This window comes from Callospermophilus lateralis, chromosome 10 (genome assembly GCF_048772815.1).
Source record: "Callospermophilus lateralis isolate mCalLat2 chromosome 10, mCalLat2.hap1, whole genome shotgun sequence".
Classification (NCBI taxonomy): domain Eukaryota; kingdom Metazoa; phylum Chordata; class Mammalia; order Rodentia; family Sciuridae; genus Callospermophilus; species Callospermophilus lateralis.
In genome coordinates this window covers 11,180,029-11,193,803 of record NC_135314.1, presented here as the reverse complement: position 1 = coordinate 11,193,803, position 13,775 = coordinate 11,180,029, and the positions used below count along the sequence as shown (strand labels likewise).

Sequence of the window (13,775 nt, the reverse complement as noted above, 5' to 3'; positions counted from 1 at the left end):
GACTGGTCTGAGCTAGATTTCCAATTCTATAATTACCAATGGAACAACTCTGGGCAGGTTATTCTGTGCCTCACTGACCCATCAATAGAGTGAGAATAATAGTGTCTACTACAGAGCCATTCTGAGGGTTCTGTGAGATAATCTGTTTAAAAGGTGGAGCACCATGCTTGGCACACAGTAAATAAATAATACAAATAATACAAAAATACAAAGAATACAAATTCTCATTTTCAGTATTACTACTCATTAACTTGATAAAACAGGAAAAAGTAATCTTAAAATTGGTAATGTTGGGACTGGGGATAGAGCTAGGTTAGTAGAGTGCCTACCTTGCATGCACAAGGCCCTGGGTTCAATCCCCAGCACCACAGGGGGAAAAAAAAAAAAGTAATGTGTTCATGTCCCTGATAAGGTAAAAACCCTTCCATGACCCACATATATAATGGTCAACTACTCTTCAACAAAGGTACAAAAGCAATTCAGTGGAATTTGTCTTTTTAACAAATGATTGCTGAAATAAAAGAACCTTAATACAGATCTCATGCCTATCATGAAAATAAGCTCAAAATAGATTATAGAGCTAAATAGAAAACCTAAAACTATGAAACTTCTAAGATAGGAGAAAAACTTTGCAACCTTATGTTAAGAGAAAGATTTTTCAAGTATGACATATAAAGCACAGTCCATAATAGAAAAAGTGATACACTGGACTTCATCAAAATTAAGAACTTCTGCACACAGAATACTACTGAAAGAATGAAAAGGCAAGCCACAGACACACACACTAAAAAAACTCTTTACAAATCATTACTTGACCAAGGACTTCCCTCCAGAATATGGAAAAAAACTTTACGTGTAGTAAGAAGAAAACAGCCCAATTTAAAAGCAGTGAGCAGTGATCTGCTGATAACACACAATGTGGATGAATCTCAAATACATTATGTTAGGTGAAAGATGCAAGACTCAAAAGGCTCCCTGCTACATATAATTCTATTGATAAAGACATTCTTGCAAAGAAAACCACAATACATAGATAAATATATGGGAGAAGTGGCCAGGGAGAGGTCAGGGGTGAGCTTTACTACAGGGGAATGGGAAGTTTCTGGGAATGCTGAAATTGGTACACATTTTCCATTTGGTAGTGATGATACATAACTGTATTCACTCAAAACTCACAGAATACTAAAGAGTGAATGTATACAAATAATACTTTTAAAAAAGATAAATAAATAAGTAAAAGTAAAAAGCACCTAGTGGCTTCCTACAACTTTTACCCATCAATCTTTCACATGACTTACTAGAGTCTATGTTATCAAGACTCTCTAATATATCTCTAACTTAGCCATTATGTATGCACTTTCAGTATCTGTAGTGTTGTCTGTTCTCCTTCACCTCACAAATTCCATTAATTCCTCTGGTCTACAATCTAAATGACTTCTTTAGAATGAAATATGATCTCCAACAACTGTTAGTCTAGTTCTTGACGTATGTTATAGCTCTCATTACTATCTTGAATTTCCCCTTTAAAACTCATCACTTCTGTGATTACCTGTTATCTGTCAACTGTTCTGGACTATGAACCCCATGAAAGATACACTTCTATCTCATTCAGTGCTATATCCCTAAAACTTAGAAGAGACCCTCTACTCTATTTGCTGAATATATTTGCTGTGGTTTATTTAGTTAGGTGGTTTGCTGATAGCTTGGGCCTCACTTTGAAACTCAAGAATTCATTTTCTCCTGCGGAAATATCAAACTTAAATAAACTTTGGGAATGAAATTAGTTGGTAAAGCGGAGCTTCTGTATTTATAAATAGAGCTATCCCTATACAGCTTATAAAAAATAAAAATATTCTCCAAATACACTATGAAGTCAAAATCTCAAGATTTTTAATACAGCCTATGAATACATACCTTAACTGAAGACCAAAACTGTCGTTGAAAAAACAAATAAGGCCCAGAATTTTTATTTTCCAAGACACTAAGAAAGACAAAACACACCATGATCAAATATTTTATATATAAGTGCCAAATTATAGCTATAAACAAATATTTCTACAAGTAAAATAGGTTAACAACAGAATTAAGTAGGGGGCTGGAAGGTATGTTCATTGGTAGGGTGTATGCCTAGCATGTGTGAGGTGCTGGGTTCCATTCCCAGCACCGCAAAAAAAAAAAAAAAAAAAGTAATTTTTCAAACAATTATATTCTGGAAAATACTACATTTAAGAGTCAATAGAAGCTGGATGCGGTAATGCATGCCTGTAATCCCAGAGGCTTGGGAGGCCAAAGCAGGAGGATCGCAAGTTTAAAGCCAGTCTCAGCAATGGCAAGACACAAAGCAACTCACTGAGACTCGGTCTCTAAATAAAATAAAAAACAATATAGGGCTGGGGATGTAGCTCAGTGGTTGAGTGCCACTGAGTTCAATCACTGGTACCCAAAAAAAAAAAAAAAAAAAAACCAGTCAATGGAAATTTATTTCTGAGGCTGAGGGGGAACAAAGACCATCAACCCTTTTATGGCACTTAAGGGAACAACTTTCCCACTGAGCCAGTCTGTATGTTTATACTATATAGGTTAAGTTTACATTTCAAGCTATCTTTTGTCTTCTAGAATTTTAGAACCATTCTCTGAAAGACAATAGAGAATATTATGTTTAATGTTCTTAATTGTTACTTACTTTTTTGGATATAAGGGCATGAAAACATCGTCATCTAAAGTTCTTCTCATTCTCAACAAAAGTGCCTTTAGGTAAACCTGAAGAATTAAAAAGTAGATAACATGCTTTAATAAGGGCTATGATAATAAAAATAAGCCATATTCTAAACCACATAATTGAGTATTGAATTTTGAGTGAACCATTTTCTTAAGTTTTTTTATTTTCCTCACTGAAGGCCCTAAACTCATTAATACTTACAACTTTCTATTAAGTGACCCTGTGGGAGGCCATCCTCAAATGTGATTTGACTTACCTCTCTGGCTAGGTGAGAGGCACTTAGACACAGCTGTGTCAGAGCTTTCCCCACCCTTCTCCAGGTCTGAGGGCTTGTCTGTGCAGAGGCGTGTCTGGCCACTGCCCTGAAGACCCAAATCGTCGCCCCTAACCTTGGGATGCTGCCCCTCTTAATCTTCATTGAATGGGATTTTCCCGGGAATTTTTTGTTCCCCAATAAAAGTCCACTCCCTGGAGTGTTATCTATCTCTCTCTATCTCTCTCTCTCTCTCTCTCTCTCTCTCTCGATAGCCAGTAAACCTAGCTACCGCATTAGGTGGCTGCTGGCTGGAGGCTGGAGGCTGAAAGCTGGAGGCTGAAGCTAGGAGAAGCCGTCCTGGAGCTGGTTTTAAAGGTAATTAGAGTCTTGTCTCTTTAATTTAAAACTCCCTAGCGTTTTCTCATGGTTAGAACCTTCTTTCATGAAGCCTGCACGGGTCGCGGGCTAGATGACCCCTCAATAATTACCAAGCAATGAAGTCATTTAGAAAACTTTCCATCCCCTAGTCTACCATATAAGTTTTAAGATCAGACACATACTTTGCTTCTTCTCAAAATGAGGTCAGTAAAAAGTTAACAGTGATAAAGAACACCTTTTCCATATTTAGGTAAGGATGTCCCTGAAGGGAAAATAGCATTTTAATCTTGGAAGTAGTTAAAAAACAGTATCTAGTTGCTTTATATGCTGTTCAATTGTTTTAACAATTAAACCATCAATTGTAAGCCATTTTAGAAGTTTTACATCTCTCTTTCTCCCCCAAAACACAGTTCTTAAAGGTATATCAATTAGTTGAATTGGGAATAGAGTTGTGGTGGTGAAAAATAATATCGAAGTTATCCAGACCAAAAGCCTTTCTTCCACATAGATTTTTAAAATTGAAAACCAGTATTTCCAACTTTGTGTATTTTATGCTTTAAAGGCTCATGTTGTCCAAATCATTCATTCTCAACTCTTAGTCATTTTCAAGAGAAAAAAAAAATGTCTCAGGGCTGGGGCTGTAGCTCAGGTGTGAGGCCCTGAGTTTGGTCCTCAGCACCACATTAAAAAAATAAAATAAATAAAGATACTGTGTCCAAAAATTAAAAAAAAAACAAAACTCCTAAATATGATTAAATTACCTGTGTATTTTTATTTTCTGCATTCACTACTGAAGGATATCCATTTATTAATTTTAGTGTAATTCCAACCATTCTTGAAGTCTGTGTTGTAGAAAAAGGATCCCACATATTTTCAGCTATCACTATTAAGGAAAAAATAGGATATGTTGAAATATAAAAGTAAACTGCAGCTTATTTAAATCTGATGTCAAGCAATCTCTAATAAATGTCAATCCTGATTTATTTCTTCTCTATAAAACAAGCTTCAGTATTCTTCAATTAACTGTGGGAATGCTGAGGGGGATAGGAATGTGAAGAGGTGATACCTTCTTATTTATGCTCCTCAGTGAAAATAAAAATGGTAGGGAGGGATTTCTATATACCAATAACTAAACTTACAAGTTCATTCATTCTTCTTCTTCCTTTTTTTCTTTTGGTACCAGGAATTAAACCCAGGTTCACTTAACCACTGACACACATCCCCAGCCCTTTTTCTGTGCTTGAGACAGGGTCTCACTGAGTTGCTCATGGCCTCACTAAGTTGCTGAGGCTGGCTTTGAACTCATTTATGAGTCTCCTGCCTCAACCTCCCCAGCAGCTGGGATTACAGGCATGCACCTTCACACCCAGCTATTTAAAATTCATTCTTATTACTTAAAATAGGTTCCTATACTGATTACCCCTAATCTTTTTGAGAAATTGATGAAAGACTGAAATTGTTCCCCAGATATGCACACACATCCCCACAACCTAAACTATGTATTAAATTTGGCTTCAGGCTGTGTTGGAGTCACTAAAACTCACCTACAGATTAATTACTGTCCCAATTCTAGGCCCACCCAACGTGGTCTTCAAGTTTCAGGTTAAGAGTTCCCTACCACTTAGCAATCTCTGGGCCAACTGGTAACTATTATTTACTATATAATGTTTATAAGGAAATACACTCTAATAAATACTCTCAAAAATAGATTTGGGAAATCCAATGTGTCAAATGGTCAATTCAGAAGACAGGAGATTTACCTGTTAGTTTAGGGAGAATCACTTTTTCCACAATGGTAGGTAGTAGCGCAACATCTACATCATCTTTTTCTTGCTCTCGTTCTTCACAACCATAAAACAGCAAAGACTCAAACCACAGCATATTCTCAAAGTCACGACATTTTGCCTAAAACATTAAAAAGATTACCCAAACAGTTAAAATAGTGAGTGATTCTGCTTCAAGCCAGAAATAAGAGAAACTAGATTGAGCCTCTGGTTATAATCAGTAAAAACTGTACAAAATATATAAAACATGTATTTCCAAGTTATGGACCAGAGAGAGCAAGGATTACGATCCATTAAAGGAACTCAAATGAAGTCAAATGCTGGCTCAGGACAGAATGAAATGGTGATTCCATGCAGAGCACAGCAGACTTGCCAAGTTGAGGAGACAGCAATGGGGGAGCTGAAATGGCAGGATGTTGTGGGGCAAAGGAAGAAGCTACATAGAAAAAGACCTCCAAATACACAGACTCGAGCTTCTATTGTCTACCAAGCCAGACAAACACACAGGGAAACTCCACAAGGTCTGGCAAAGCTTATGAGCAGAATGATTCCCAGAGCTCATTTACTTTAGTTGTGTGTCCAGGGTTATACTCTTTTAGAATCCTTTTCTTTATGATTTACATATTCAACCCATTCAACATTAGTCACATGCAGATATACACCCAAATTATTCCAACTTCCAAACCCTATCATAAACATCATTAGTCTCAAATAGCCAGTTCTAGTTTCTTCTCTTATATAGAGGCAAAAAGGTCCTATCAATTCTATCGCCTACATTTAATCTGTATTACCCTCACAATTTCCACTGCCACTGACTTAATTCAAGTCTTTTCCCACCTGTCCAATTATGCTTTTCCATTAGGTTAAGTTCTGTTAGGATAAAAGGTCCAAGTTCTCACTATTCATATATCATAATTAGTACATATCATTTTAACTGAGAAATAATTTACATGTAAATTGAAAAACAGAAAGGATAAAACTTAAAAAATTATAAGATTATTCCCAGATACAGTCTATATTAATTGGTCATAGCCTATGCCCTATCTCCTCTGAAAAATATGTTGCTTAAGCATATATGTCTATTTTGAGACTAAAATGACAGAGAAATCAGGTTACATTCCTTATCAACAGTGATAGAAGACACTTACCTCAAGAGGAGTCCAAGTGAGGAGCTGCAATCTGATGAGGGGGTTGAATAACTTTGGCAAACAAAGGCCAATGTAAGCATCCTTATAGGACATGTAGTATTTTGAACGCCATGCTTCGAACTGTGATTTAATGCAATCAATTGAATAGAAACTCTCAAGGACATCTTCAAAAACCTTGCTGGACTCTTTTGAAATGCGATCTAACAACAACAAAACCCCACAGAGAATCATAATTTAGTGTGAAGTAGGAAAAAAAAAAAAAACACCACAGTTCACTATTTTCATTGTTTTCTTTGAGGTATGAATATCAATAAGAGGCTCATTAACAAAGGACTAAGTTATTAATTGCAATTTAGAATGAAGGATAAACAGAAGTTTAGGTTTCATTTTGTCTTTTATGAACCTAATACACAACCAGTTCTTGTTTTACAAGTTTCCAATATGTACAACTTTTTTTCAATATATACAATTTTCCGCTACAGAGGTTTAGTTTAGTAATGCCTCTTCCCCAACATGGTTCAAACTTCAGCAACCCTGCTATATTAATTATAATTGCATAAAATACAAATTTTGCTGTTGCTAGCTTTTCAGTACACAAACTGCTATGTAAACAAGAGCTATGCCTCATGATCAGTGACCAATCATGTCACTTTTTAAAGTCTATTGGTAGCTAAGTGTGGTGGCACATGGGAGCAATTCCACATACTCAGGAGTCTGAAGAAGAAGGATTGCTAAGTTCAAGACCAACCTTGGCAACTTAGCAAGATCCTGTCTCAAAATCCAGAAAATGGGCTGGGGATACATAGCTCAGTAGCAAAGCATCTCCGGGTCCAGTACCTAATAACATGCACATGCACGCACACACAGTCTTTTGGTGATTACAATAACTTCACCTAGTCAAGTTCCCGATGAATAGATACTAGGATTTCTAAGTGAAAGTTTACTTTGGAATATATGTGTGATGCCTCGGATGATTTAGGAAATCTTTTTAATGGAGATATTAAAGTCCTGATAATCTTCATCATAAAATCAATCTTAACATCCCTTAAAGTGAGACAATCTAGCATCTGACATGTGAAATTATACAATAAGAAACAGTATCCAATATGAAGTACTCTTATTAAAAAAAAGACAAAAACAAAAAAGGTTTAACCAGAATCTAATCAACCTTTTAATCTTTCAAATTCCAATTTACAATAAATGTAAAAGTAATAAATGGAAGAACAAGTTCACCAATACCACAAAAAAATAGACAGATGAATGCAGAATTTAGGATGTTTTCTGTAAGACAAGTGGCCTACTCTATTTAAAAAGTTAACATCTTTAAATGAATAATAAAGCAGGAGGGAGTATTAAGGGATACTCATTTATTCTAGATCAAAAGCTATAACAACCAAATGTGGAACATGAACGTTGGGAGGATCCTGGTTTGGACAACAAGCAAAAACATAAAAGAGTTCCAAAAATTTTTTCCCTGAGACACCACTGAGGAAGACTAAATATGATACTAAAAAATAGTAGTTAATTTTCTTAGGTGTGATAATGGTACTGTAATTTCACAGAAAAATAACGGTGTTTTTATAAAAAACTTCAGACTGTTTTTAGGGGAGAAGTGTCACAACATCTACTGCAATTTACTTTCAAATGATTCAACAACATGCACATACAGATAAAGTGAAATTGGTGAAATGGAGGCACTGTTCAGTCGGGGTGATGAGTATGGGGTGATCACTGCTGTTCTTTTGAAATTCCTATACATTCAGAAATGTTCACTATGAAATAAGAAGGAGGACACAGGCTTTTGCAATGGCCAGCAACCAACACAATTTCAAATAACTACTGCCAAAGATGGGAAAGATATATATGGGGACCCTCTGGGAATGCCTGGTATTCCTAAGAGTACTAACTGGTAATCTTGATAAAAATCATCCAGGACTCCCCAAATCAGGAAGTTCCTTTAGGGCAAGTGCCCCCACTGCCCTGCTATATACTCCTCCAGACTAGACAGGCTACAGCAAAGCTTTGCCATGGTTGGACACTTTTTGGTCACTTAATATTCTTAAGAGAAACATCATGTATGCTCTTCAAGTCCTAAATACACCTTGAATTCTTTGAGAATTCAGTATGATATTCATTATCTGATTTAATGTAGAGGTCACAAAAATTCCAACCATTTCATGGTAAAAAACACAGCCAAATAAAAACCAAATTGACAAGTCCTATTTCCAAATAAAATCTTACCTTTTTCCAGATTGAAATTAGTAATGTCTGTGGAAGTTTCTTCATCATCACTAGAAAGGCCTTCAAGGTGATCTGCCATCTTCCCCGTTTGTTCTCTAGCTTGTCTACGGCGGGTCCTATGGATCAACACAATGTTAGATAAAAGAGACTCCTCCCTTCACAAACAAAGCCACAGTAAGCATCTTTAGTACTACCTCCTGGCCTCCCGCTCTGCAATCCGACGTTTGGCATGCTCTTGATACAGTGCCCGATCACGCCCAAAGGAATCAAGATTTGGTGCCATCAGTGCTTTATCTGTAAAACAACAATAGTTAAAATTAAAGGCCTTCCTTCAACAATACTGAGGAAAGAGTTTGTACAGAATAAGCCATTATGATAGACTGCTTGCTAATCTCAACAGCAGGATTCTTCAATGACCGGTAAACGGGATAGGCTTTTAGTTTAGAACAAATCTCAGTATTATTCTAGGTTCCCATGAAAAGAAGCAGAAAAATTAAAGAACCAATTCTTTTTAAGAGTTCAGTAACCCTACCCAAATGCAACTGGGCTTATTCACTATTTTTATGTTTAAGTAACAGGACTAGTTTATGCTATTATGATGACCGCAAAAAAAAAAAAAAAAAAAAAAAAAAATCTAAGTTCCCTGTGCAAAGGGGGAAAATAAAAGATTATATCTTTAAGAAAGAAGAATGCAGGCATCACATATCAAGTGGCATGAAATGACAGCAAAGAAACAGGTAGAAAGATGTAAGAATTAACAATTTTGTTGCCAAGACTTTAATAACTTATTCTATTGTACTCTAATTTTGCTTCATGGAAATTTATTTTTAAAGGAAGGCAACACCCAAAACTAAAAAGCCTATCTGAGTAGGGCCAACTAATACCTTCTCAAATACTACTCTTCCATATACACTTTACATCTCTCTCCCTACTTCCTCCTATTTTCCATCTCTCATTTTGCAAACTTTCTAGGGCATTTTTCTAGCTTTGGTTTCTAACTCTCCTATTTAAATGTATATTTTATTTACCACAATTTTAGTTTCTAAGAAGGAGTTCATATTTTTTCAAAACTGTTCTTCTACAGCATCCTATATTTTTGTTAAGATACCTTTCTATCACTGAAACTAGCATTTAAGTGTTATAGTTTTGGGGTGTTTTGTTTTGTTTTTGCCACCAACATTGCCGGTTTCTGCAATCCCTTTGGTTCCACTGCTTATGTTGGCTTTTCTGATGATAATTAACAGTCTTCACATATATAGGGCACGAAGGGAAGTTCTGTGTGCACAAGATGGGAGCTGTCTAGAAAAGGCATCTCCATCAGATTACTGGTAGGTTACCTACTACTTTGTTGTCCCCCAACCCCCCATATGTTAATGCCTCAGGGTCTTTCCTCTGGACCCATTTTATTTTGCCAATAAAGACACCTTGGCTCTCCTTCCTATGGTGGAAAGGGTGGGGAAAACATCTGTCTGCTACACTTCACTCATTTCTGCATTTGACTCCCATACTATGAAGATATTCTGGAAAAATACAGGATAGTAACTAGAAGGAAACAACCTAAGGGATTGGGTGTGAGAGGACAGGACATATGTAAGATGAATGAAATCCCTTCAAGGCTTGTGTATATTTTCCCCCACATATCAAGAGATGTCACTACATTTGGCAACAGAAAAACAAATTTGAAAATTAGTTCCCCATCTCAGTGTACCCTATTCTAGATCTTATTATTTTTAAAAGCTGACATTTTTAACTGAATTCTTCATTAATACTTCAAAACAACTGACATAAGGAAGAAGGCGTGTTCCAGAGTTCACTAGTTAGTAATGTCAGTCTAGATGGCTAAAGTGATGACCTTCTTTCACTTCTGTAAGAACTATTATACACAATAATCACAGGTTGCAGATAAGCACTTACTAACAAATGAAAGAAATTTCAGCCTATGCTTTTCTTCTTTAAAAAAAAAAAAAAAATCAGAAAATGAACTGATTCTTCAGTATTCCATGTAATTTTCCTCAAATCTTTTGTCAATTAACGTGTACTCCCATAGGATAGTATTTTCCACTTTCCTGTCATTTAAATTCTTTCCAACTTTCCATCTAAATTAACATACATCATTCAACTCTCACTTCAAATTCCATTGTAAGTAAATAGCTGCTTATTATGAAAAAATAGATTATAGATGGGAGAGAAGATTTAGTAAGATATACAGCTCACACAAACCATTTAACTTAAAAGGAAATTATTTTCCTTCATCAAATCATGTTTACCTGTAATCTTCCCCAGAAATCTGGTTCAGTCTGGATCAAAAAGTGATCTGGGAGGGATGCATTAGTTATTTAAGTGCCCAGTGTCAAGTCAACTTAAACTTGTGTGGCAAAAATAGGTCAAAGCCATTATAAAGCTCACAGATGAGTCTGTTTCAGCTCTGAGGGCCACATTACCATGATTTTAAGCCTCTCCAAAACCCATCCCACACATAGGAGGACTCTTACCCAGAATACCCTGTATGGCAAAGCACTGCTCTAAAAATAACATGAAGACTGTGCCATCTGAATCACCTGGAGTAGTTGTTTAACATGCAGATTTCTGGACTTGGAGGACCTAATAAGAACCTCTAGGGACAGAACCAGGAAATCTGCATTTTAAATGAGATTCTCAGGTAATTGTGATACATACTTTCATTTGAATGTGAGCATAGGGGAACAATGAGATGATAAACAAGCTATGAAGAACCCACATTAGTAAAATTCTTCACAGAGCACCCAAAAATATGGAAGTCAGAGGGAAAAATGGAATTAAAAAGATTTTCAAAGCATGATTAAAGAATCTCTACTATTCTATTTAAAGAGATTTCCAATTAAATTTGGTTTTCCAAAATTCAAGTCATATAGAAAGGATTATAAATTAATCAATTTAAACATTTTATATTAAATTTCAAGAACTGTACGTATCAACTGACTTAAAGGAAACCCAGTATATAAAGCAAAGTGGAAGGAACATTAAAAAGAAAAATACTTGGGCTGGGGATATAGCTCAGTTGGTAGAGTGCCTGCCTCGCATGCAAAGGCCCTGGGCTCAATCCCCAGCACCACCAAAAAAAAAATAAAAAAATAAAAAATCTTTGCTTTATCCAAAGGGTTGGTGAAGCTCAAAACTCCTTTAATCTTAGGACTGGCATTTGTTATGCAATGTTAACTCCTTCTCCTGCTTACCACAAAATTCCCCAATCCCTAACCCTAAAACCTTTTACTATGAACAAAAAACAGCATTTTTATCAGTGTTATGGACAGGATGAAAATGAAAAAATAAAGGGCCAGATAATGGTTTTAAGATAAAATACTGATAATATACTTTCTATACTCTCAAGGAGAATGAAAAAATATGTCCAAAGAAGAGTACGACTGACAGAATATTAGCGCATGTTCTTGACCTTCTTTGTGAGGCCATGTTTTCGTAAACACAATTCAAGTACATGCTATCATAATATTAGCTCTACCTGACACAACAAAGAAATTTCTTTAAAAAAGAAAAAGAAAGGAAAAAAGCTCCTCGATTTCTAATTTTCAATTAGGCTGCACTAAGTAAACAAGGTTGTTTAATGAAAAATAAAAACCTTCAAGATGGACTGACTTGAATGGCTTGAAAACTCCGAAGATTCATCTTTAATATCATCTTGTCGTCTTTGGACAAGGCGGGAAGCTCGCTGTTTGTACAGCTGATGTATTGCTGATTCAAGTTCATTAATCAGTGGCACCTGTAAAAATACAACACACTCCGTAACACCAAACTCCTCAGCTGCTTACTTATTTGAGGGTTCCATACTATTTCCGGATTTCTGAAAAAGTACCCTCTCTATGGACAAAATAATCATGAATCCCCAACAGGACATGAATAGCAATTCAGCTTGGCAATGCTTATGAAACATCACTTCTTCTTTAAATCCATGTAAGTGCAACAATGTCCAGTGCCTAGTTATTGGAGCAAAAGTTTGGTTAAGAAATTCAACACTTTGATATTAACAGAGAGCAAGTAAAGAAATGTCAAAAATTCTAGTGCTTAAGAGAATATTTAAGTACTTAGAAGTTTTGTTAATGTCCATTTTTAATTTTCTAGCACCAAGATCTGCACCACAATATTTGGAGATTAAAGTAAACCATCATCAATCTGCAATGCCAAAATACCCACAATTTGGCTCTATGAGTACATAAGAACAAGAGTCTGCTAACTGCCCAATACTGAATACTTAAACTGCTTTCTCACTCGTTATAGGCCAAGTACCTGCTACACTACATATTTTATATGGAACTGATTAATAGGGCAAAATTTCTAGCTATCACTAACCTGTCTGAAATCCATACATCTGAAACTTAGAAAATTCTCTTTCTTTCCAACGTTTAAATTTATCCATATTTTGTAATAAAATTCATCACATAAACTGTCAAAACTTACAAAGTCAATAAAAAATTTTCCAGGCTATATCCACAGCTAACTCATTTACTTGATTCATATAGAATACAACAACTTATAGAACCGGAGAACTAAGTGTAAACAAAAATAACCCAGAAAGCTTTCTCTTTATAAATACTTTATACTATAGCCAAATGCTACGAAACTTTCACAAATCACTAACAACCACTACACATACCTGAGGAAACCAGAAATTCTAGTTTCCCGATGGTTAGTGTAAATGGAAAACACACTACTTAAGAGTTTGCGAACACTGGCACCAAGTGTTATAGCAGCTTCCTGAACTGAACAGACTGCAAACAGAAAATAAAGAGGCAGGTGGAATACAAAGATGTCTAAAATAAAAGCAATTGCATATACTTGCATGATTCCATTGCAAAAGTGGCAAATGTTCACACAAAGGTCAAACTAATGGGAGTTATTTTGTTCTTTAGTATGCCACACCATGGGCAAACAATGCCCCCAAATCTGCAATGATTATCCTGGACAGCTGAGTCCAAAGACATTAAAATTTGTTATAATCTGATATTTTTCATTTTCTTAAGCAACTACTGCCAAATCATTTTCACTTACACTTCTCCACCTCCCACCCAACCACACCCCCTCTTTTTTTAATCACACAGGACTAAAGACAAATGTACCTAAGATACATTCTTTTAGTCCTGGACATTAAAATTCCTGTAGGAGCTACACAACCAAGCTGGCAATATAAAGAATTTATCAACTTATAATTAAGATTCTGATTATGTCATTTTTCTCTTTAGGTACCTGAATACACTTTA

At 35.7% G+C, this 13,775-nt stretch overlaps 1 protein-coding gene across 1 annotated transcript in view; it reads right to left on the bottom strand.

Moving 5' to 3' along the window:
• The window catches only part of Paxbp1 (PAX3 and PAX7 binding protein 1), a 33,588-nt gene that overhangs the window by 7,412 nt on the left and 12,401 nt on the right, over positions 1-13,775 (bottom strand). The window contains exons 8-15 of the mRNA XM_076867406.2: positions 12,157-12,280; positions 8,721-8,820; positions 8,527-8,642; positions 6,286-6,485; positions 5,114-5,258; positions 4,115-4,236; positions 2,684-2,760; positions 1,915-1,981 (exon numbers count right to left, since the gene is read on the bottom strand). Coding sequence (XP_076723521.1) covers positions 1,915-1,981; positions 2,684-2,760; positions 4,115-4,236; positions 5,114-5,258; positions 6,286-6,485; positions 8,527-8,642; positions 8,721-8,820; positions 12,157-12,280 — 951 coding nt within the window. The remainder of the gene's footprint in view (positions 1-1,914; positions 1,982-2,683; positions 2,761-4,114; positions 4,237-5,113; positions 5,259-6,285; positions 6,486-8,526; positions 8,643-8,720; positions 8,821-12,156; positions 12,281-13,775) is intronic.